General features: G+C 35.2%; 1 protein-coding gene across 5 annotated transcripts in view; it reads left to right on the plus strand.

Moving 5' to 3' along the window:
* rab3ip (RAB3A interacting protein (rabin3)) overlaps positions 1 to 23,883 on the plus strand; it is a 39,915-nt gene extending 16,032 nt beyond the window's left edge. The window contains exons 4-12 of one of the 5 annotated variants that reach the window (XM_058772658.1): positions 1,711 to 1,882; positions 4,778 to 4,873; positions 8,641 to 8,718; positions 11,010 to 11,195; positions 15,853 to 15,981; positions 19,216 to 19,328; positions 20,254 to 20,353; positions 21,497 to 21,566; positions 23,212 to 23,883. In XM_058772658.1, coding sequence (XP_058628641.1) covers positions 1,711 to 1,882; positions 4,778 to 4,873; positions 8,641 to 8,718; positions 11,010 to 11,195; positions 15,853 to 15,981; positions 19,216 to 19,328; positions 20,254 to 20,353; positions 21,497 to 21,566; positions 23,212 to 23,294 — 1,027 coding nt within the window. In that variant the 3' untranslated portion in view covers positions 23,295 to 23,883. Of the gene's footprint in view, positions 1 to 1,710; positions 1,883 to 4,777; positions 4,874 to 8,482; positions 8,530 to 8,640; positions 8,719 to 11,009; positions 11,214 to 15,852; positions 15,982 to 19,215; positions 19,329 to 20,253; positions 20,354 to 21,496; positions 21,567 to 23,211 lie in introns of those variants that run through there. The other 4 variants (XM_058772656.1, XM_058772657.1, XM_058772660.1 and 1 more) reach the window with 4 other exon arrangements.
* Positions 23,884 to 26,213: the final 2,330 nt, after the last annotated feature.

The following is a 26,213-nucleotide window of genomic DNA, read 5'->3' on the forward strand; positions in this document are numbered from 1 at the left end:
GCAATCAGTCTTACTTTACTTTTGGTCAAATAATGCAGCCTTGGTGAGCATTAGGAACTTCATTAAAAACTCTTAAATCATAATGTTTCCAAACTTTTGACAAGTACTCTATGCACCTGGATGTTTTATCTGTGATGGTCTGATGAAGTTTAAGTCATCATGAAATCAAAACGGACAGTTCTTACTTTTATGGAAAGCTATCCATAAAATATCCCCAGTGTTTCCCTTGCTATTATATTAGGAGGTCTGTCTGTCATCTCACTGGCCGGGTTTCCATCCAAAGTTGCGAATTTAACTTATGTGCAAATTTGGAATATTGCATAAAACATTTGCGAACGAGCACCGTTTCCATCCAATGAGTCAAAGAGAACAAAATCGTCACTTCCTGGTAAACTGGCACTAAATAGCCTATAAAAAACTAGGATAAGCTACTGAATAGAATCATTTCCATATACGAAAAATTTATTGCGCCTCAGAGCGAGCAGACGAAACACAATAATGTCATTGCTTTCGGAGGTGAATGCTGCTGTTTGGGAACACAGTCGTGTAAGACAATTATACAGAAATACTTTGATGACAGACTGCTCAGGCATTTCAGAACGATCATAACAACATTTCAGATGCTGTGGAACGAGATCAGTCCGCTGCTAGTCAAGTTATCCCGTCTCATAACGCAAAGTCACATGACTTTTTTGATGCGCTTGGAGGAATTTATTCGCAAAATGCATTTCCATCTCCCATTATTCGCATTAACCCTTTTTTGCACAAGTTAAAAACCACCTCAAGCGAGCGTAAAAACTTTTTTGCGAATTAAGGGATTTTTATTCGAAATTTGGCGTTTCCATCACTCGTTTCTCATGCAATACTTCAAAATGTGCATTAAAACAGGTTGATGGAAACCCAGCTACTAATGAGAAGATAAATGCGAACAACTATCTCCAGAACTGCTCTGAGAGTCACTTCTTGAGCATTTGACCGTTTCATTTGAGTAAAACTAGCCTCATATTATATACACACAGAAATGTAAAGGTATTCGGCAACCCATCAAAATAAAAGTTCGGTTTAACTTGATATTTGTTGCAGAAATATATTACTGTTGTTCAGTAGAATGTACGTAATAGGCTACTACTACTACTACTACTACTACTACTACTACTAAAATTATTAAAACCTTATTTTTAAGGAATAATCATACAATATTATATCCCCTTTATTTTCCAAAAAAATAAATGTTTAATTTTCATTAATTAAAAGATAAATTAAATGAATGTTTTATACCTTATAAAAATGTAAATACACAACACAGAATTTCTGAGGAAAACAAATTCATAAGGCTATTGTAAGAATAAATGAAATTTGTTTTTACGCTTTCAAATAATTAGACATGCTAAAACACAGAATTTGTTAACAATAAAACATAAGGTTGGAAAAAATAAAACATTTCATAGGGCCCTAAACATGTCATTTTTGTTAAACTTTTAATAAACTGATGTTAAATTGTTTAAGTTTCATAATTCAATTTCAATTAATTAGACATGCTTTTTAATTAATACAATTTAACCATTAAAGAGGAGTCACGAAAAAATGGAATCCCCCCCGCCCCAAACCATAAGACTAGGGGAAACGCTGATCCCTCACCTTAGTTTCAATAAAAGCTCTTTTTAGACTGAAGAGAGAGTTTCTAAATCAAATTGATGTTCGTCTCCACAGTGGAAATGATCCTGCAGTGGATACAGTGGAGGGCAACGTTCCGTCCGCTGATGGAGAGGATGTTCTGGGCCTGAGCACAGACAGTCTGTCCCGTCTCAGAAGTCCATCAGTTATGGAAGTCCGAGAGAAAGGCTACGAGAAGCTAAAGGAGGAGCTCGCCAAAGCACAACGGGTGAGACACTAAACCAATGACATTCACTGATCTAAACTTACATTTATTCATTTAGCAGATGCATTTAACCCAGACGAATGAGAAATTATGAACATCACAAAAAAAATTTCAGACTCTGAAGAGATACCTTTTATCACGTGCCTCTAGTTAGGACACAATGTAATTCACAACAGAAAAGGAATATCTAGGGCTGGGTTGAAAATGGTGATTTCTCGTTTTTGATTAATTCTCATTTTGATTAACAAATCGATCGTTTAGTCTATGCTGTTTTCAGTAGATATGTGTAGTGCATCTGCTATCCAGTAAATCACAATAAGCTTTTCACAATAAACAAAGTCTCAACTTACAAATTCTATCAAATTTATTTTAAAATCCAAACAATAAATACTGTTTTGGCACTCTTTAATGCAGCAGCGTGTATTGCACATTAAAGGAATGGTTCAACCAAAATTGAAAATTCTGTCATGAATTACTCACCCGCATGTTGTTCCAAACCCGTAAGACCTTCGTTCATCTTCGGAACACAAATTAAGATATTTTTGATCAAATCTGAGAGCTCTCCAACCCTGCATAGACAGCAAGGAGACTACCACGATCAAGGCACAGAAACGTAGCAAGGACATCGGTAAAATAGTCCATGTGACATCATGGGTTCAACCGTAATTTTACGAAGCTACGAGAATACTTTTTATGTGCAAAGAAAACAATAATAACATAATTTATTCAGCAATTCTTCTCCCGAGTTACCGTCTTCCGCCATTTTGGAGAGTACCCCAGAACATAAGCAACGTAATGAGCATTGTTTACGTTCAGCATGCGCGCGCTGTCTACTGAACGTAAACAACGTAATAACAAAGTCAATATATCAATATATCCCATATCAGTTTATATTGTGGTGTCATCAATAAGACAGTCCTGCCCCTAAATGCCATGTCAAACAAAGGTTTGTCTGGTTATGTCATATTATTTTCTTATCTAAGTGGATGTTTCTGGGCCAGAATAAGCTGCAGACTAGACCAGGCTTCATGCTGATAGTCAAAAGTGGACATGATATGAAGTGAGGAACCGCCACTGATGTTTTATATTAATCCAGTTTGACATCTGTCATCATCAGTATTTTTGAAATATTGTGACATGATCTGAATATAGCAGCTCAGCACAGCCACAAAAGTGCCGTTTTGTGAAGAGAGAAATGTGTTCAACGTAGTTGCTAAATATAAACACTAACATGTTTTCTCCCAAAAATAGTGAAGTGGTGCATTTGAAAAAGGATTGTTGTTTAGTTTTTCTGTTCCACTCAGTTACAGCTCTAGATTTTCTACTAGGGGTGGATATTCTGATTTAGTGGGGACACAAAAAATGTGAAGTTTGTTACACATGTGTCTGTTTTTTTTTGTTTGTTTGTTTTTTTCACTTGCACAGTTATAAGCACGCTTCAGCAGGTTTTACATAATCAAAGCTCAAATACATGTCACACGTCACCTGTCTTTTTTTTTTTTCAAAGTGTGTGCATTGTCCAATGGATAAAGTTTATTACTTTATTAGCGCAATGGGTGAAGTTTATTAGTTTGAGTTCGTAAAACTGGACTGGAAAGATTTCTGTCAGACTAATTGTTTACATTTTACATTTTAAAGTTGCAACGTAACATAGCAACAGATCTTTTCTTACATGATGCGATGTACATTTAATTGAAACTGATAATCGAACTTGAATCGATTGGTTGTTGATTGGATACTTTAAACTGTTGTCTTGAGTGAAACTGAATTTTATTCCACAAGGTTTTATTCAAAAAAGCTTGTATTAAAAGTCTTATCCTTGGTATTACATGGCTGGCTGTTGAGAAAATGTGCTCAGGAACACACAGATATTAGTCATCTGTACACACTCCATCACATCTCAACAGCTCAGTGTAACCTAATGCTGTTTTTGTAAAAGATTTTCTACATATGTTTTCTGTTTTTCAGTTCAAATTCTATTTTTAAAATGTCATTTATTCCTGTAATGGCAATTTCAGCATAATTGCTCTAGTCTTCAGTGTCACATGATCCTTCAGAAATCATTCCAATATGTTGATTTGATGCTCAATTATTATTGCTTCTTAATTATTAATAATGGTTCGTATTATTATTGTTATCTTATTATTATGAGTGTGTTGAACAAGTTGTTTTTCAGTTTTAAAAAGTAAAAAAAAAAAAACAGCAGTTTATTTGGAAAAATTAATCTTTTATGTTTTGTAACATTTTAAATGTCTTTACTGTTACTTTTGATAAATTTAATGCATTCTTGCAGAATAAATTATTTCTAGCTGAATAAAATCTTTAGATAGGTAGGTAAATAAATAAATATACAAACAAACAAACATGCATACTGACCCCAAACCATATTTTAAACCCAAGCATATATTAATGCGAGACATGGCCTAGCAATAGCAGTGTTTTATAATTATTTCTATACTATTATAGTATATTTTGAATTAGCTGTTATTTTTATATTTTCATTTAAAATTTAGTCACTTTTTTTGTAAGTTTATGTGCTTTTGTCATTAATTAATTGTATTATTATAGCTAACTATTAACTATTTCACTTTAATTTCAGTGTTAAATCAGTGTAGTACTTCCACTTGAAAACTAGAAATGTTGCCTTGGAAGCTAACTAAAAAACATAAGTTTACTGATATTTATATTTTATTTTATTTTATTTTATTTCAGCTGTATTTCAATTAACAAAAACAACTTTTAAACTTTTTCAATTAACAATACTGTAGTGTGTGTTGTATCATCCACCCTTTTACATTGACATCATGGGCTAAATGAGAGAATGAGCCATACATTCCCTGTTTTTCTATTCTGTTTATCATTTGTGTATTCTGTTCATGTCATTGCATGTGTCTGAAGGAGCTTAAGTTAAAAGACGAGGAGTGTGAGAGGCTTTCTAAAGTGAGAGACCAGCTGGGGCAGGAGCTGGAGGAACTCACTGCTAGCCTTTTTGAGGTTTGTTTGGTTTCTTTTGCCAAATGACAGAGCAGATCTGTGTGTGTCTGGAAGCACTTGATCATCTGGAGTTATTCTGAACACTCAGCACTGTGATGGGTCAACTCAAATAGACAAATAATTCAGTACAGAACTAAATCTGTTTTTGATGGCACTCTGTCCACACTTCAACCCTTACCTTAAAAGTGTAACAGAGTGAGAAATTATATTATTTGTATGGTGGGTATATTTTATATATGCAATAAGTAAAACTCGTCACTGTGAACAACACAGAATAATCATATTTAATTATTCTTTTGATTTATAGGCACCATGTTAACAATACATAGTCATAAATAGTATTTTTTTTAACTTCTATATACGACCATTTAAAGGTTTGGGTCTTTGGGAAGATTTTTGAAAGTCTCTTATGCTCGAGGCTGCATTTATTTGATCAAGATTACAGTAGAACAGTAATATTGTGAAATACTATTGCAATTTAAAATAAAATACTTTAATATATTATAGAATGAAATTTATTTATGTGATGCCAGAGCTGAATTTTCAGCAGTCATTACTCCAGTCTTCAGTGTCACATGAGCTTTTAGAAATAATTCTAATGTGCTAATTTTCTGCTCAAGAAGCATTTCATATTATTATCAATGTTGAAAACAGTTGTATTAAAAACAGTATTTATTTGAAATGGAAATCTTTTATAGTATATACTTTTATAAAAGTATTAATTTCTTTCAAACTTGCCACAAATTTTGATTGGTAGTGTGTATATATATTAAAACTCTGTGTGTATTTATTTATTTTTGAAAAACAAACTGGAATTCGCAAAGAACAAACAGGATTCACAAAGAATTGAACATACCAAATTTGTTGTATAAAAAGAGCAAATAGACAAAGGCACATTCATAAACATCATCTACTATATATAGTATAGCAAGTGCCCCATAAATGATAGTCCATAAAATCACACCCATTGAATGTGCCTCTATGACGTGCTTGTGCTATCAGGGTTGTAAATCAATTCACATCAAAACCTCCCATCTGTTTTGACCTTTTAACAAACTTTTGTAACAATCCCAGAAAATGATATTAAGATCGTTATCTAGCTGAAACTATTTCGCAATGATTTACTGCTTAATTTGGTTTTAGGGTGCCATGAAAATTAGAGTACAGAAGATGTTAGTCCACTTCACATTGCTTTAGCTCTTTTGAAAATAAAACTGAAGTTCAACTGAACAAACTGTTGACAAACTCTGTAGTCCCATTTAGCCATGTGTTAACATTTAGCACGTGTTCTGCCTTTTTCAAGACCGATAAAAACTTTTTTTTTTTTTTTTTAAACACAAGGGGCTATTCCTGAGGTATTTTATGTTGTAGAATAAAATATGACCCTGGACCACAAAACCAGTCATAAGGGTCAATTTTTTTGAAATTGAGATTTATACACCATCTGAAAGATGAATAAATAAGCTTTCCATTGATGTATGTTTTTTTTTAGAACAGGACAATATTTGGCCGAGATACAACTATTTGAAAATCTGGAATCTGAGTGTGCAAAAAAAATCTAAATATTGAGAAAATCGCCTTTAAAATTGTCCAAATGAAGTTCTTAGCAATGCATATTACTAATCAAAAATTAAGTTTTGATATATTTACGGTAGGGAATTTACAAAATATCTAGTTAATATCCTATAGAGTTTTGGCATAAAAGAAAAATGGATAATTTTGACCCATACAGTGTATTTTTGGCTATTGCTACAAATATACCCGTGCTACTTATGACTGGTTTTGTGGTCCAGGGTCACAAATGTGAAAATGGATTGGGCTTGTGTTAACCACGGACCTTATTTCAGGCATTTGACAAAAACCTTGACTTCAGGGTGATGGAACTCGGAAGTGTTTTTGGGTTTTTCACCTCCAAAAATATGTCATCCCCGCAGCACTCAATTATACAATCCCATTTCCAGAAAAGTTGGGACATGTTATTAAATGCAATAAAATCTGCAATCTGCTTCAAAGAAATAAAAGAAAAGAAAATACCTCCAATGTTTTCTCTCGCCAACTTAATTGTATTTTGTAAATATAAACACATTTAGATTTTTAATGGCTGCAACAAACTCCAAAAAAAGTTGGGAAAGTGGAATGTTTACAACTGTGTAAACTTTTTAAATCATCCTTTCATTTTAATTAAATTTTTTTATTAGTTTTTGAATTGAGAATACTAATTGCTCCAATTTTGCAAGTGGAATTTTCTCGCTTGATACAAGACTTAACCTCAACAGTCTGTGGTCCTTGTTGCCTTACTCTCTTCATCATGACACAGACCAGTCAAGCACATCCACTCTGTGCCTACGAAACCACACTGTTGTACATGTGAATGAGGCCTGACATTGTCTCGCATTATTGACCAGAGACTTCCTGGGAAAAAATGTTGTTTTGATGGCAGCATATGTCTCTGTACAATCCCAATATATGCCTCAGCCTCAATAGTACCTTCAAACATATGCAAGTCACCCTTGCCTTAGGCACTGATCTACCCTCATACAATGACAGATGCTCGGTTTTGCACCTGTCGCTGATAAAAGTCTGGATGGTCCCTGTGGCTTTGGCGTGGAGAGCTCGATGTCTGTTTTTCCCAATAACAAGCAGAAATGTGGACTTAACTGTCTACAGCACACATTTCCACTGTCTTTCGCATAGGGCTGCTCGATTAATCGAATGTGACTGTCATAAGCATCATGTCAGTAAAGCTGGTTCTGTGATTAGTAGTAAATCTCCATCACCTGCTAATATTTTTGCCTAATCCCGATTTCATTTCTGTTAATCGAGCAGCCCTACTTTTGCACCAGAGAACCTGACAACGTCTCTGTATAGAAATGATGGGTGGCTAAATTATTTGCAATCTTGCATTAAGAAATGTTATTTTTGAAGTTTGGCACAAAGTGGTAATCCACGACCCAACTTTGCTTGCAAAGACTGACATTGGTAGTTTTACCCAATAATGACACCACCAACTATTACCAACTTGGATATTCTATAATCTTTTCATTTTTATTTTGCCTCTGTCCCAACTTGTTGGTAATGTGTTTATATTTACAGAATACAGTAAAGTTGGATCAAATAAAGGTCAAATAAAGTTTAAAGAGAATTAACAAGTCACAGATTCTTCACAGATTTCTATAGCAGTTTACACACCTTTTGTTGGAAATGGGGTTTTATGTTTATTTTGCTTGATGTGCTTAACAAAATTGGCATGTAGGCATTACCTGGAATATTTCCAAATGAATCGAGATCAGAATCAAGTCTGAGAACTTGTGAATCAGAAACAAATTAAATTGTGAAACCTGTGTCAATACCTTATTTCTAAAGTTATTAAAGAATCTTACTGAATTAAACAAGTGACCACCTCCAGATACTTCAACTGAAGCTTCTCTAATCATGTGGATCTTCACATAATCTGAATCCAGATGTGCTGAGTGTTTAGGTAACCTGCTCTGAAGTTTCACTTCCCCTTTTCTGTTATGCATTTCATACTATCCTCATATATATATATATTTTTGTTTTTCCTTTTTCATGTTTTTCTTACTTTCTGTTTTCCCTCATCTTTTCTGTTAGTCAAAGTCCTTGAGTGTCCTCATCCTACCGTAGCGCTGCTCTGCCAGGTGCCTCTGGTCTGGTCTGGTCTGGTGTGGTGTGGTAGAGGTGTCTCGGTGTGGGTTATTCTCAGATGTGTCTGTGTTTAATGTGGATCTGATCTGTGACGTTGTCAACAGGAGGCTCATAAGATGGTGCACGAAGCAAACCTGAAGCAAGCCACTGCTGAAAAACAACTGAAGGAGGCACTGGGAAAGGTGAGTTACTCAGACACGAGACAGGACTTTCTACATGATTACAAATAAACTAGCTAAATGAGAGAATACAGTGAAGCTTGGAGAAGAAAAAGCTAATTAACAGCAAACAAATTAATATTTGTCAGTGTCACCAAGACAAAAGATTGAATTCAAACTGAGGTTATTTATTTATAACATCTTATATGCCAGATTTACGAACAGCGTGCACTAGAACAAACCATCTTTTGACACAAAAAAAAAAAAAAAAAAAAACTAATGTCAGGATTTACTAAAGACACACGGTGGAATAAAATTTGAAAATTCAGCTGTGGACAGTTATTTTTGTCTTACCTTATTACATATGCAATTGTAGGAGATCCCTTTCAGACGGCAAATTATGGGAGGAGAGTATTTAAATGATTAATTTAAATACTGTTTGCAGTAGTATTTACTTGTATTTGCACAGTTATTTAACACCCAAAAAAGCTTGTCTTAACCCAGTGGTTCTCAGACTTTTTTGGTCGCGCCCCCCTTTAAACCTATAAAAAAATCTGTCGTTTTGTTTACAATCACAACCTTAGAAATGGGTTTGCGAAAAGGTCTGAAATTGTTCATGATTGATTCATTCGTTGATTCATTTGGTTCACTCACGCACTGAATCATTTGCAGCTGTTTCTCACACTGAAAGACTCACAGAATATTTTTTAAGACCGAGAACAAAAAGAACGCTGGAAGAGGTCGACCTAAAATCTAATGTCGAAAACAAAACTTGCAAATGCCATCTATCAATTGGCAAAGCTGAACATTTGTGTGTGCAGCTTGTGAAACAACCCTGTGCTGCAGGTGATCATGATTTATATCCATTCCAGTCAAAACGGTATTTAAAATACGTATCCAAATATGGGCACACTTTCTCGCTGGCAGGCCTGTGCCCCTGTACTAATGAAAGGCTAGAAACAACCCTAGCTTGATATGGCTGCGATATTTGCTAATTTGGTAGATTGCACTGCTCTTGATAGATTGCGTTATTCGTTATGGTAATGATCTGACTGCATTTGTGTTCTTTAATTTGTGCATTGCCAGTAGATCGGCCAAAAACTTTCCACTCTCAACAGTGGAGGGGATTGCAGTCTCAAGCTAATTTGACCTGTTTAGTAAATCTGGCCCTATATCTTTAGGATTAAAGGTAGGCCATATGACCAAAATCTAATATGTGACCTTGGACCACAAAACCAGTCTTAAGTCGCTGGGGTATATTTGTAGCAATATATTACATTGTATGGGTCAAAATCATTGATTTTTCTTTAATGCCAAAAATCATTAGTACTTTAAGTAAAGATCATGTTCCATGAAGATATTTTGTACATTTCCTACTGTAAATATATAAAAACTTAATTTTTTATTAGTAATATGCATTGCTAAGAACTTAATTTGGACAACTTTAAAGGAGATTTTCTCAGTATTTAGATTTATTTGTATCTCGACCAAATATTGTCCGATCCTAACAAACCATACATCAATGGAAAGCTTATTTATTCAGCTTTCAGATAATGTATAAATCTCATTTTCTAAAAATGTACCCTTATGTTTTGTGGTTCAGGGTCACATATTACTCTGATTTTAACAGTGGAATATTTAATAGTAGAATACTCTTCACAGTACATTTCCCAATATAGTAGTTGTAAATTTAAATCCTGAATCTTGCATAAACTACATTAGTCATATAGTAATGTCTATATCCAATCAGTGCAAAATCAGCTTAACATTAGGAAGCACGTGAGTTTGAAATAAACAATATTATAAAAATAACTGGATGAACCATGTGTGAAACCCGTACACATCTGCCCACTGAGACTCTTTGTACAGGGTTTAAAATGAACTTTCATCATTTGCCAAATGAGAGTAAAATGATGCTTTGGTGAGCAAACAAAGCTGAGGTAAATTCAGTTTTTTTTTTTTTTTAAGGTATGACATGGTTTATGCATAAAATGCTTTTTTTTTTAAATCAAACAAAATCAAATAAGATACACTAGAAAAAGCTCAATAACTCTCATGTGTCCTGTGAAGAAGGTATGAGATAAGAAGATAGGAACTAAAGAAAATAAACTAATTAAAAACACACACACACACACACACACATTGGAGGTTCACGTCTTTTTTCCATCATTTTGCATCTAAGGTTTTTAATGCAGAAAACACATTCTATAGGAATGGCCTTCTGATATCTTTATTAAACAAATATTTTGTGAATGTTTTGTTTTGTAAATACCTGATAAGTTTGAAATCTCACCAGTCTTTCCCCTTGGTTTCAGATTGATGTTCTGCAGGCCGAAGTGGCTGCTTTGAAGACTCTGGTCCTGTCAACCTCTCCTACATCCCCCTGTAAAGAAATGCCCCCCGGACCCAAAGCCCCCTTTAAGAAAGGCCACGGTCGAAACAAGAGTACGAGTAGCGCCATGTTGGGCAGCCAACAAGAGGTTGCAGTGACGCAGCCCTTTGTACGTGAGTGTAAAGAGGTTTGTATCTAGTGGTGAACGTCCATTTGTCTAGCATCACTCCCACACCTACAGAAGTTTGCCATATACCCCTGGGTTTGTTTCATGTCAGCCATTGATGTCTTGTTAATCACAAGCAAATGTATTTTATCTAAAGAGTTCATATGTAGCTGATTCTCCCTTGCACATGTCCAGTGCTCTTTCTGACTACATTCTTAACTGAATATACTGTCCAAATAGCACATTTACAAATCAAAAGTGACCAAATTACTATGAATGGTATCAACATATGAGCAACAGTTATAAAACAAATAATATCTAAATTTTAAAGTCCCTATATATTATTACAATAACAGTATATCAGCAAAATAAGAAAACAAAGAATAAAACATAAAAATACACCTAAGAACTTTCAAAAGCAAATGCAAGTAGATGGTCCTCGTATGTGATTTTAAAAAGACAGTTTCTGATATGAAAAGGCGCATCATCATGATTTCACTTCTGCACTTCTATGTATGTTCATTGATGAATAAACAAAATTATTCATTAGAAACACTTGAGGGTTATAAAATGATGACTATCGTGTTAAAAACAATACTTTAAACTGAATTCTGTATCTAATTGGGAACAAATAAAGGGAGACCGACAATAGAGAAACACTGACCTCCCAGTCACATGCCTAGTAGAGCCGAAGATGATTCAGTGGTGCATGAAAAGCCCCAAATACAAAGAATTGCAACAATCCACCCTTAAAGAAATAAAAGCATGCATATGTTAATATCATTAAAAGACGTAAACGTTTTCATTTTCGCATTTACCCACAGTTAAAAAAAAAAATACAGCTTTTAGTCAGTTCAATAACACCACAATCACACCAAGATTTGCTTAATTATGTAATTTAGAAATAAGGGCTTAAAGTTATATTTTTGGTTGAACTGATAGGACACACAACTACTTTCATTTTAGCTTCATTAAGTTGAAGAAATTTTACTGCTGGAACCCCACAAACACCCAATAAGCAGAAGAAGAGTCGTCATTTCACAGTTCCAGGGCATTTTGAGAAGTGTTTGCACCATGGTGTACTTAAAACCAGAGCTTGAAAACGGAAAAAAAAAGTGAATCGGTTCACTCCGAGCAGAATCGATATTTTAACGTTTCTGCTCCCTCTGTATTATTACCGGTAAAAAAACATAGACTCACATCGCATTTTATTAGGCTATTACATTCAGAAATGATGTAGGCTAAAATGCCGGTAAATCAAAATGTTTACAAACATTATAAACACCGTTATTAGTTTCTCTCCACAACAAATACTCTAAACTTAAGGCTATATAGGCTATAAAAACGTCAATCCAAAAACAAATGAATTTAAGGTGAAACTGATGCCTACCTCTCTCATTCAGCACAAATCCAAATGTTTCCATATTTGCGACGTATATGGATGCTAAAATATTATTTATTATAGGCTTTGTACTTTCATCGACGTAAAACATCATCCTTCACATTGGCTATATCAGCACATGAGGTGGGACCGGTTGGACAACGGAGCACTGTAACTTTTTATGTGTTTCTTTAACTGTATTTTATTTTGATAATGAACAGGCTGCAATGTGGCAAAAATATGTTGTGTATGTGTGCGCGTGAGGTACAGGCGCGATATGGTCATACCAATGCTGGGTGGTTATACAGATGCAAGAAGACATCATTCAAAACTGTCAAGCTTTTGCAAAACAAATAAAACTGTAAATTAAATAAAACTGTAAAGCTTTTGCAAAGAAAACTACTTTCTGCCGTCTCGTTTTCCTTTCCGAGAACTTTGGAACGTCTCACAATGCAAGCCTAACTCTGCACATTTTTTTTTTCTTTTGTTTTGTTAATCTGTCAATGATTTAAGTGAAATATATTTAGTGAATAGTCATATATATATATATATATATGTATATGTATGTATGGGATAATCAACGGCTAGCGAAAGTGCATTCAAATTGTTTAATGCACAGCTAGCCGTTCATTATCCCGTTTATGCCATGGTCATTTGCCAGAATTCACATATTAAAGATGTTAATAATATTTGCGCTGCAATATTTGACCGGAACGATAAAAATGACGGTTATTTTCATCTGTATTACTATTTAACTGTAACTGTATGTTACTATGGTTACCAATGTTTATAGGAAGCGCATTAATATAGAACGTGATTAAACTGACCTGGAACTACCTATGCAGTTCAACGAATTTAATCAACACCTGCCAGCCAATCAGAATCGAGTATTCAGACAGACCATGGCATGCATATATATACACACACATACATACATGTGTATATATATGTATATATATATATATATATATATGTATATATATATATATGTATATATATATATATATATATATATATATATATATATATATATATATATATATATATATATATATATATTCCTTTTATGTAAGCCTATAGTTTTATTCTGTTTTCTCCATTCACAGAAGTGCTGCAGGTGCGTGTGATCTGTTGAATCCTTCTTACACTATCCTCGGATTAACTCTTAACGCATTGCCATTGCGACTTGCCTATGAAGAGTTCACTGCTGAGCATTTCACTCGTTGGATGCATCAGCGTCATTTGCATAGTCCGTACTACTTTAATTCCTGATTGGTTGACAGCAAATTTCAAATATTAAATGGAACGATAAAATAACGTTATTAACCGGTTAATGGCCATTTAAAATTTTCGATTCTGTTCGGAACTATAAAATTTGATTTTGTTTTTGTTTCTAGTTCTGTTCCAGTCAAAATTTTGTTCGTTTCCGGTTTTCATTCCTTGAACCAGTTCAGAGCCTTGCTTAAAACATAATAGAACTATACCATTCACTAAACTGCTCTTTAAAGCTGACAAAAGACTGGGACCAACAACATCCAAAACCTAAAAAAGAAGAAAACAATATATCCTAAAATGTCCACAAGATGAGAAAGAGAGACAGGTTCAGAATCTGTTAAGTATGCAAAGCCAGAACACCGACGTAGACAGTAATGGTCAGTAGGAGAAATTCTTGTTCTAATCGTCTCAGTCATACCTGTAAAAGAATGGAAAAAGTTTTCTAGCTTATTAGGATTGAATCAGGAAAAGTAGTCAAGTCAGTTAAAGGGGACATAACACACACAGTTTCACCCAATCTCATGTTATTCTTGAGTACCTATAGAGTAGTATTGCATCCTTCATATCTCCAAAAAGTCTTTAGTTTTATCATATTTATAAAAGTAAGATACAGCTTTACGATTATCTCCGTAAAAAAGGCGAGCTCCTGGAGGTGCGCTGTGGGTGGAGTTGAAGAGTGACAAGCACTCGAGCACTGATCGCCAACAAAACGGAGACATTTGATGCAGTTTCACTTATTGTCTGCAGTTCTGAATCATGACCAGGATCTTTTATAGCTGGGACTGCTCCATCTTTCAGTATCAATCAACGTGCAAATCCAGCTTCGAACTTGGCCTCGTTTGTAAAACCTTCGTCAACAAACGCACTTGAGAAACGCCATCAAAACAAACTGCATCCACGGTTTATGTAACGCTGGGTTCTTCAGGAAGCTGAATAAGGTTACCTTTCCCTCACAACCAAAAACACACTTCTTTAGAGGCATTCTTCCCGAACGAGTCCCGTGCAGTGCAGCTGAATGAAGCGCGTTGATGGGCACGCTCTTGCTCTCGCTCTGGTCGATGCGTGCACGGGTGTGCTCTTCCGGGAAAATGCCCATATAAGGAGTTCCACCCTCGTTTACGTCATGAAGAGCCACGATTGAAAAAAACTGTACAGAAATACTCTGTTATACGTCCAGATTTTTTTTTTAAACTTTGTTAAAGAGTTGGATTCTCATGCCAAGCATGGACAGTGTAAACAACTCTGAATGCATGAAACAGCATTGTACCCCCCTTTGAGGTCAAGTCAAATTTGTATAGCTCTTTTCATAATACACATCGTTTCAAAGCAGCTTTACAAAAAATCACAATGGTAATGTTTATATCCTAACATCCTAATAGCCTTACAGTCGTGTTTAGCAGATTGGAGCTGATTAGATTAGAGACATACTTATACAGTATATCTACCTTTACATAAACAGCTGGGTGATAATATAGGTACATTTTGCTATGATATAAACAATCAAGCAGATTTTCTATATAGCATATATGCCTTGACCTGTATGTATGCAGATAAAGTTGAATATATGCATGCATGCAAACTTGCTTATTTTGCTCAAGAGCATGATCTATTTAAGTCCAGGTCATACTAACAAGAAAATTCTAACCACAGCTGTAGTTCAACCACATAACTTGCTATTGTTGGTTTCAGGAAACACCAAATCGTTCATCTCTGTTGCTAATGACAGAACTTGCTATCATTGTTGGCTAACAATGCTTGGGGGAAACGCACCCCTGTTTCACTTTCTTCTGTGTAACACAAAAGAAGATTTTAAAAGATTATACTGGGCATTGTTTTCCATATAATGAAAGTGAACTGTCACTGAAGCCAAACAGTTTATGACCTTTTATGAAAGTTTCCTGACCATCTTCCTTTCATCCAGCATTGTGGACTTTTAAAAGTTGCGTTGTAATTGTGGTTATTAAATAGTATGTGTACGTTTTTGACAATATGTTTGTTTGTTAGGTGGATTCACTGCTCTTCAACGAGTTCAAAGTCTGGAAAGAGGAGCCGACCCTGGAGAGAAGCTGCTCCTTCCTCGAGCGCATTTACAGAGAAGACATCTACCCATGTCTGACCTTTTCTAAGAGTGAGGTATGCTTTAGAGGTCTGCGTGGGACTGTTTTTTTTAGTCCCGCTCCCGCGAGGTTATATTCCGCACCCACCAGATCCCGCTATATATTCACTCTTTGTTCACCCGCCATCTGCTTAGAATAATTTTCTTCCCGACCCGACTGTTCCCACTAAATTTAGATCTCTTTTCCAGAATCTCACATTTAAATTTCCGCTACTAAAAGAAAGAGAGATAGGCTAACAAATAAAAGTGTAGTCTGCACAAAAGTGTATTTGTTATTTTATTCGTCTTGTAAAGAGTCTTGAATTTATTGACAGCAAAATGTTAAACGAATTTTGTTTAACAAATTTTGTTTAAGACACAAAATTCGTTTAACATTTTGCTGTCAACACTGTGGGAAAAAAGTGTCGCAGAGGAAAAAAAGTAAGTTTCACAAAAATAGCCTATTAGCTATTTTATTCGTCTTGTCAAAATACTAAATTCGTTTAACATTTTGCTGTTAACACAGTAGGAAAAGTGTCGCAGAGAAAAATAAATAAATAAACCTGTCATTTAAACATCGACATCTGTCATTTAAAATTTTAGGCTAAGGAAAATATTAACAAAACCGAGTTGAACGTTATTCAAGGACAGTGCATCCACACTTTTCTCCATCCTTATTCTGCTCTGTCAACCTGCCTGCCTGTTCTGTCTGAGGGCCATATATTCACCACCGGTACAGCCTGCTCTGAGGACCGTTATGCACATGCTGCGCGCACAGACCCCGCAAATGAAACGCGTGAAGCAGAAAGCACTGGTTCATGCGTGCAGCGCATGCATAACAGTCCTGAGTACAGGCCGTGCTGGTGGTCAATAAGAATAAAGCGCAGATATGCTGTTCTGAAAGGATGTCGGGAACAGGATATTGTTAGACCGCCCGCTCCCGTTCAAATTACACCAGAGTTACCGACCGCTACCGCGTTTTATTCGGGAATTTAATCCCGCGTCGCAAGAAATCTGGTCGGTTCCCGCGGGAGAACCGCGGGAATGCAGACCTCTAGTATGCTTCTGTTGTCATCCCTCGATAGAATTTAGGAGCACCTCCTTCTACTTTATTTTATAGACATTAGTTTCTGTAAATGATTAGCTCCAATGAGCACGATACGAGTGTGACAGCTCAGCTAATCTTTGAGAATCTTGGCTAATAACTGAGCTCCAGCTGCACTCTGCTGGTTGAATCTACTCATGAATTGCTAAAAACACGAATGTCAACTGTATGAAACTAGGGTACAAAGCTACACGCTGCTCATAATGTGAAATAGTTAACTAAAGTCAAGATTCCTAATTAAAAATTAGTGCCATTTTAAGGCATATAGACTTTACAGTGAAATTTTGGAAAAATGTATTTTACCAAGCGCTTTTAATTATTATTATTATTATTATTATTATTTTTAGAAATACTCTGTTTTCATAGTGTTTGAAAAACAATTACTATATTCAGGGTTCTTAACAAGTCTTAAATTTAGTTTATAATTTTAAGAGTTCTTAAATTTGGGGACAGAGAAGACAGGAATTGCAATATGACTTAATGTGATTATTAAACTTCAAGAGTCTATAATAAATAGACATCAGTGCTGCACATTGAAGGTAAAATATGGCACTGTTGTGGTGTCCTGGCTCATTGATAAAGAGCATTTTGCTGTCAATGAATACCTTGCATTTATGCTAAGCGATTGCTTATGATCTGCTGTTAATGAATTATAACATTTACTTTATGGTTTCGTTATATTGTAATATGCTGTAGATGATCATAAGAGTGCATATTTTATCTCATCTTTTTGAATGAGCAGCTAGATGTAGTAAAGCATAAACATTTCAAAATAAGAGTCTTCTGGTGTATTTTGGGCTTGGTTATAATTGAAAGTAATTTTATGCTTATGGTCTTGAATAATGTAGATTTTACTAGATTTTACAGCACAATTTTTAAAGACATTATTATAGTATGCGAAAAAAAACAAAATATCAAAATTAAGTCTTACATTAGTCTTTTAAAAAAAAACTTAACAGGTAAGCCTGTGCCATATTTTGTTGAATAAAACAACAGAATACAAAAAGCATGTTTATTTCAGTTATAGAATAGTTTATTACAGTCAAAGAAATTATGAAAAAACTGTACACATGTAACAGAACACATTAAAGGGGATAGTTCACCCAAAAATGAAAATTTTTCACCCTCATGTTGTTCTAAACCCGTACGACCTCCGTTCGTCTTCGGAACACAAATTAAGATATTTTTGATGCATTCTGAGAGCTGTCTGACCCTCCCATAGACAGTTATGTAATTAATATGATCAATGTCCAGAAACGTAGCAAGGAGATCGGTAAAATAATCCATGTGACATCAGGGGTTCAACCGTAATTTTACAAAGCTACGAGAATACTTTTTGTATGCAAAGAAAACAAAAAGAACAACTTTATTCAACAATTCGTCTTCTCCGCGTCACCCTAGCGCCATTCACTGAACGTAAACAGCGTATGCTGTTCTGTGTCAGCTGCACCACGCGGATACGTTGTTTTTGTTCAGATCAAAGCGTAAATGACGTAAACAATGTATCCGCGTTGCGCAGCTGAAAATAATCATCATTAAACCAGTTCATTTAAATGACTCATTCAAACAAACTGACTCAGTAAATTGAATCAGGTTTACAGTTGCTATTTGAAAGAGAGAGGGCAGTTTAGGACACTTTAAATGTGTAGTTTGATTTGAGCATGGCTTACGTAGAGGTCGACCGATATGGGTTTTTCTCTAGCCGATGCCGATATTTAGAAATTAGGGCAGCCGATGGCCGATATATGATGGCAGTTTTTTTTACCAATATGTTTGGCCGATTTTTCTTTTTTTTTTTTTCCTTCATCTCATTAAAGAGAGTTTGAGTAAATGTTTATTGCAAGGGACAAGATAGTAGTAGTAGTAGTAGACACCACTGTTTCCCACAGACTTGCAAATGCAAATTCATTCTCTGCCAGCAGGAGGCGCTGTTGGAGCGGGAGATATAGCAGTTTCCCCGGTAACGGCTGAAATCAAATAAGCGCTGCGTTCACAAACACTACTTTATCAGGCGTTACAGGAAAGGCAAAATGAAAATAACATCTGCCATTAAATCGGCCTAATTTGCAGTACAATCGGTCAATGCGATGATTTAAAAAAAATTCCAAAAATCGGCCCGATTAATCGTCCGACCTCTAGGCTTATGTACAGTTTGTGTGATCCACAGCTCGGATCGGCGATCCTGGAGGCGGTGGAACAGAACACACTGAGCGTGGAGCCGGTGGGATTCCAGCCGCTGCCGGTGGTCAAAGCGTCTGCTGTTGAGTGTGGAGGACCCAAGTGAGTATGGCTGAATTTAGAGTCACTTGAAACAAAGCCTGTGTCAAAGCCATAATTTGTTAAGAAAGTAGATTCATGAATCTGAAACTCTCCTAATATGAATTAAATATGAGTTAAGTATCATGCAAATAGACTGACAGTGTAAGCAAATGTAATTAATAATTAGATTAATAGTTGCCTTTTTTGTAAACTAACATATCATTGTGCTTGTAAGACATTTAGCCTTTCTTAAAAAAAAGATAAGAAAAGAAATTAAATGCATAAAGCCATACACACACTGAGGAAGAACACAGACATGCAAAGCATGCTGGGAAACCACAAACCATACATGACCTGTCATGAACAGTTGGCAGCATCGCCAAAGACTTACACAAGGACAAAAACAGACATATTCTACACTTTCTCTTATACATTAATTTATATTTAACCAAAGTGTTTTTTCATTTTTTTTTTTTATTAGATGTGTATCTAAAGTTTGTCAGATTTATAAATACTCTATTTCTCTAATGTCGCTGTTTATTTTTATTTCATCGTTCTTAAAAGTGTTGTGTGGATCATGTGTACTGAACAGCCTGTCAGCATGACTTTCTTTCGTCATTGTTTCTTTCTGTATTTGTGTCCTTTTGTTGATTTTGTTCTTGTTCCGATGGGCTTCCTGTGGCAGCAGGATGGCACAGACTCTCGTGTAAGTGAATCGTGACTAGTCCCTCAAGTCCTCCTGATCTGACCCGTGCTGCCCTGCCTCCCAATCCTTGTCTTGATTTCCCCAGTGTCTGTTTCAGGGAGTTCATTTCTCAGTGCCTCGTATCTATTTTCATTATTCACCCAAGTGTTAGTTTACAGTCCTAAATTGCTCCTCAGATGTCCATCAGGTTTGTAGTATAATGTATTTCTAAAAGCTTTCAATCTCTTTCCCGCTGTGCAGGAAATGTGCCCTATGTGGTCAAACCAAAACCTGCAAGCACAGAATCAAGTTTGGCGACTCCAGCAACTATTATTATGTATCTCCGTTTTGCCGTTATCGGGTGAGTATTGCATTATTGCCTTGTAATATATTTCGCAGCATCTCCTCTGAAATTATTTGAAGATCACACATTTGGTGTTTATTGAAAAATGGATGCTTGGGTAGATCGTCTTCAGAAAATATTCATATGTTTCTCATTCTGGTGTGTTGCATATTAAAAAGAAAGCATATTTATGTGTTTCAGTGGTTGTAGAATTAATGTTTTAAATATCAAAATCGAACGTATTAAAAGTTTAACATTAATATCAGAAAATATTTGACAATGTGCTGATGCTTCTAGCATCAGACCATCCTACCAAATCGAGCAAGTGGATAAAAACAGCAATTGCAAAAAAGGGACCTGGAAATCTGCTGTAACATTTCATCTAGGTTCACTTCAGCAAATTTGGTATCTTTGATAAGGTGAAAAAATGAAAAACTTGACTGAAAAATTGACTGAAGACTGATATAAGGCCAGCGAACAAAACTCAGAAATAAAATACTGTGCTTAATGAGACCGTAAATGTGACTTGGGCCTGAATGTGAGGGAGGTGTATTTCACTCTGGAGAAATTAATCTTCATCGAGGAAAAAAAAAAAAAAAAAAAAAATTGATTTCACCACAAGCCTATATTGGACAAGCGGTTCATAAATGTAATGAAATTTGTGACAAACAATTTTAGTTTGGAAGTTTAACCAATAAATGCATTTTGATGTACAAATAGATATCAAAATCTACATTAATGTGTCTGCCCATAACTTTGTAACTGAGAGAGAAAACTGCCTGCAAGAAATGTCCGAGAAACTAATTTCACCTTGTTTGGAGAGGCTCCTCCCAAACTTACATTTAGATGTTAAATTGACCAATATTAATCAAATCTTTCCAGTGTTGATCATGTTTGTACTGTCAGAGTAAATCTCAAGATGTTTCACCTCAGTATCAAAAGAATTCAATATGTAATTCTATCTTGGAAAAAAGCTGAAAAGCCAGTTATACCATAATAATGGTTTAATTATATTGCTTAATTTTTTCTTTAGATTTTTTAAATATGTCTTTAGATTCACCCCGTCAGCATTTTAGTATTTGGTTATTATGCTTTGAATATTATCATCATTCTCATTTGTAGTACTGAGGTTTGTATAAATGTCTTCTCTACCTACATCAGATCACGTCTGTCTGCAACTTCTTCACCTACATTCGTTACATCCTCCAAGGATTAGTCAAACAACAAGATGGTAAGCTAATAATTCATCTCTTATATAGTCACATCATTCAAAACTATGTATCAGCGTCCAAGCTTGATGCTATTCTCCACATGGATTTAATCTGGTTCGTATAAGTTTGTTTTAGTTTTACTTATAAAAATAATTTGTTGTTAGAGTATGAAATCATTGTGTATTCTACTGAATGTATTATGTAACGCATTTACCGATAAATGCGTTATTCAAAATTCAAATACTTTTTTTTTTCTGCTTCTGCTAAAAAGCTATTTTTTGGCTGCTTTGGCTGCACAGTTGCTGATTCTCCCATTGTCTCCAATGGTAAAGCACAATAATACATGTGTTCCATTGTCACTGCACTATGCAATCTACAGTTTCTGGTATCTACAAAGGCTCCTCGACATTTACGGAAATATGAGAGTCACGTCATTTCAGCCTGGCGGAATACACTGAACACTATAAAGATAGATAATAGAAAACTACAATGAACCAATTTTAATTCAGGTGACTGTTCGCAAAAGCACAGTTTATTTTTGAAATTGGCACCAAACTGCCGAGTATTTAGTACTTCGGGAACATAAAATCAAATCAAAGTACTGTACAGAAGTACAGATACCCTAACAAAATATTACTAGAGTAAAAATGTAAGTAAAAACTTTACTTCAGTAAATTTACAAAAAGTGTTTTGTTTTTAATGTATTTAAGTATTTAAAGTAAATAGTACTAATCGATGAGCTGCATTTATTTATTTTGTATATTTATCCTACAACAAGGAAGATTAGTGGAAAAAGATACATTTATTGATCTAATATAAGAAAAGATTTTATTACCAAAACATACGGTATCAAATCATTAACCTTCAACCTACTATAATATCAGTTTAAAGGGATAGTTCACCCAAAAATGAAAATTCTGTCATTAATTACTCTCCCTCATGTCGTTCTAAACCCGTAAGACCTTCATTCGGAACACAAATTAAGATATTTTTGATGGAATCAGAGAGCTCTCTGACCCTCCCATAGACAGCAACACAACTGAAATGTTCCCAGACCCAGAAACGTAGCAAGGACATCGTAATTTTATGAAGCTACGAGAATACTTTTTGTGCGCAAAGAAAACAATAATAACATAATTTATTCAGCAGTTCTTCTCCCAGAGTTACCGTCTTCCGCCATTTTGGAGAGTTCCCCAGAACGTAATCACCGTAATGAGCATTGTTTGCTGTTGACTGGAGAACAGCTGCAGTCGAATCAGAACAATAAGCGAATGAATCATTCATTGCAATTTGTGAACTGATTCAACAGGTTCATTGAAAAGAATCAGCTCATTTATGAATCAGACTTAGCTATTACCCTGGAAAATAACGAAGAACAATATGTTTTTATGTAATGTAGTTGACTTAAATATACAATATAATATTGGTTACAATTGGAATGTAGTGAAAGTAAAAGTTTCCTAAAATTAAAAATACAATTAAAAAAATGACCTTAAGTAAATTAACAAAGTAATAATATTTTAATACATTACTCTTCACCATTGCATAAAGCACAGGATTTGTTAATGAGACGATTGTTTGCAACAATGGTAAATGTAAAAATGCAGAAGTTTGTTCTTATGAAAGTTTCCCTTCTAATACGTCATGGCGCTGTGTTTTACCAAGCAGAGCAGATGTTCTGGGAGGTCATACAGCTACGCAAGGAGATGTCCAACGCCAAGCTGGGGTACTACAAAGATGAACTGTGAACAGAGCCATTACCGTCATGGGAACGCCATCGTCTTAAACCGGCCGCTCCTTGACATGATGGAGTTTACCAGTCCTGTCAGAGTGGCTTCCCAGGGACCACCACACCTCATTATATTTATTGAAACAGAAGGAGAAGATGACACTAAAGCATGAACTGTAGCTGGAGGTTGTGTTCTCTCTGAAGAATCTGTTCAGTGAAGGATGAATCACACTCAAATAAACGCGTCTCAACCTCTCTTAGATTGATATGTTCAGTGCTGTAGCTAGCTGTGTGCTGTTGTGCTGTTGTGTTTCTATATCTGGAATGTTGTGTGTATCCTCTCGGACCACTATATGTATTTCCTCATGAGACTCATCTAGCCTCCCTCATTTTGATTTTAGTGCCTTTCTGGAAGCCTGAATAAAGTTGTGCACCTCCGGAGGAGAATTAATGCTGGTGTTTGTCCTCATGAAGCGGTGACCTCTCAGAGCCACAGCATGTGAAAATACATGGAAGACTTTCTCTGCTGTAAAGGGCCGTTCACACCAAGGATGATTAATATAATGATAACTGTAACTATAAAAATGTGATAATCATTCCAATTCTGATTGCCTGTTGGTGTTTTTATTGTTCATGAGCTGGAAAAAGGGACAGTTTTTAAAGGGATTAGCTCACCCAAAAATGAAAATAATTTCTCTCCCTCATGACGTTCCAAACCCATATGACTTTGGTAAAACTTCGAAACACAAATGAAGATATTATTAATGAAACCTGAGAGGTTTCTGCTCCAACTTTGAAAGTCTAAGTAACCAAAACGTATATCCAAAAAGGATATAAAAGCTTTGTAAAACAAATCCATATGGATCGGGCAGTTGAATCCAAAATTTATGAATAGAAAAGATGATGAACATGAACTTTTTTTTTTTTTTAAATCTAAAAAATGATTTAGACACACAAGATTTGGTAAACAGAAGCTTGTGCATGCATTGCAAAGTCTATACAGTCATGGCCATAAATATCGGCACCCTTGGTAAATATGATCAAAGGCGGCTGTGAAACTTAATCTGCATTGTTAATCCTTTTGATCTTCTATTTAAAAGAATTCACAAAAATCTAACCTTTCATTGGATAATAAGAATTTAAAATGGGGGGAAATATCATTATGAAATAAATGTTTTTTTCTCAAATACACGTTGTACACAATTATTGGCACCCCTAGAAATTCTTATGAGTAAAATATCTCTGAAGTATATTCCCATTCATATTCGCAATTTTGAGCACTCCAGGGTGATGAAATTATCCAGCCATGGCTTCCTGTTTCACAGAAATATAAATAGGAGGGAAAACAAAGCCCAAATTCCCTTAATCATCCATCACAATGAGAAAAACAAAAGAATATATTTCTGATGTGCAGCAACAGATAATTGAGCTTCACAAATTAGTGAAGTGGCTTTAAGAAAAGAGCTAGAGCAGTGAAAATTCACATTTCCACCATCAGGGCAATAATTAAGAATTTCCAATCAACATAAATGTTACAAAACTGCCTGGAAGAGGACGTGTGTCTTTATCGTCCTAATGCACGGTGAGAAGGAGAGTTTGAGTGGCTAAAGACTCTCCAAGGACCACAGCTGGAAAATTGCAGAAAATAGTTGAGTCTCGGGGTCGGAAAACCTTAAAAAAAAAAAAGTCAAACGGCACCTACATCACCACATGTTGTTTGGGAGGGTTCCAAGAAAAATTCTCAGAGCTCATCCAAAAACAATCTCCAGCATATTCAGTTATCAGACACGACTGGAACTTCAAATGGGACTGGCTTCTATTGTCAGATGAAACTAAAAAATTAGTTTTTTAGCAGCAAACACTCAAGATGGGTTTGGTGAACACAGGGATAAAAAGTACCCCATGTGTACAATGAAATATACTGCTGTATTTTTGATGTTGAGGGCCTACATTTCTGCTGGAGGTCCTGGACATCTTGTTTAGACACATGGCATCATGGATTCTATCAAATACCAACAGATAAAAAATCAATAAGTGACTGACTCTGTTAGAAATCTTATAATGGGCCATGTTTGGATCTTCCAACCGTACAATAATCCAAACACAAACCTCAAAAACAACACAAAAATGGGTCACTGAGTACAAAACCAAGCTTCTGCTATGTCCATTCCAGTCCTCTGACCTGAACCCTATAGAAAATGAGTGGTGAACTGAAGAGTAGAAGCACCAACATGGAGCTGGGAATCTAAAGGGTCTGGAGTGATTCTGGATGAAGGAATGGTCTCTGATCTCATCAGGCATTATAGGAGAACATTTAGAGCTGTTAAACTGGCAAATGGAGGTTTCAAAAAGTATAGAATAAAAGAGTGACGTTAATTGTGGCCAATGTGTATTAGAGAAAAACATTTATTTCATAATGATATTTCCCCCCATTTTAAATGCTTATTATCCAATTATCCAAGATGTATTGTAAGGCAGAGATGGGCACAATTACATCAAAAAGTATTTAGTTACAAATTACAAATACGAGCTCATCAAATGTATTTAATTAAAATACAAGTAATTTGGAAATACAAAAATACAATCAATATTTACAAGCAATCAAGTGCAAGAGACAATGCCCTTACATTTAGATACACATATAAGAAAAAGATAAATGATTTCCCCTCCTTGAACAACTTATAAATAACATACTCTTTAACCCTAACACTACACAATATATACAATATATTGATCCATATTTCTTCTCATTTCTGTTTACTTGAATTCCATCAAGCAATTCTACATTTTATTTTTTCATGTTTCTTTATCGGTTCTTTGTGAGCAATTAAGCAGTAGGCCTACTGTGAAACTGTATTGTCATACCACCTAACTCAAGAGGATGGCTCAAGCTATTTCACTGTCAACAGTAAAGATTAACTCCTGAAAATGTTGAGAT

This window comes from Onychostoma macrolepis, chromosome 04 (assembly GCF_012432095.1).
Source record: "Onychostoma macrolepis isolate SWU-2019 chromosome 04, ASM1243209v1, whole genome shotgun sequence".
NCBI lineage: Eukaryota > Metazoa > Chordata > Actinopteri > Cypriniformes > Cyprinidae > Onychostoma > Onychostoma macrolepis.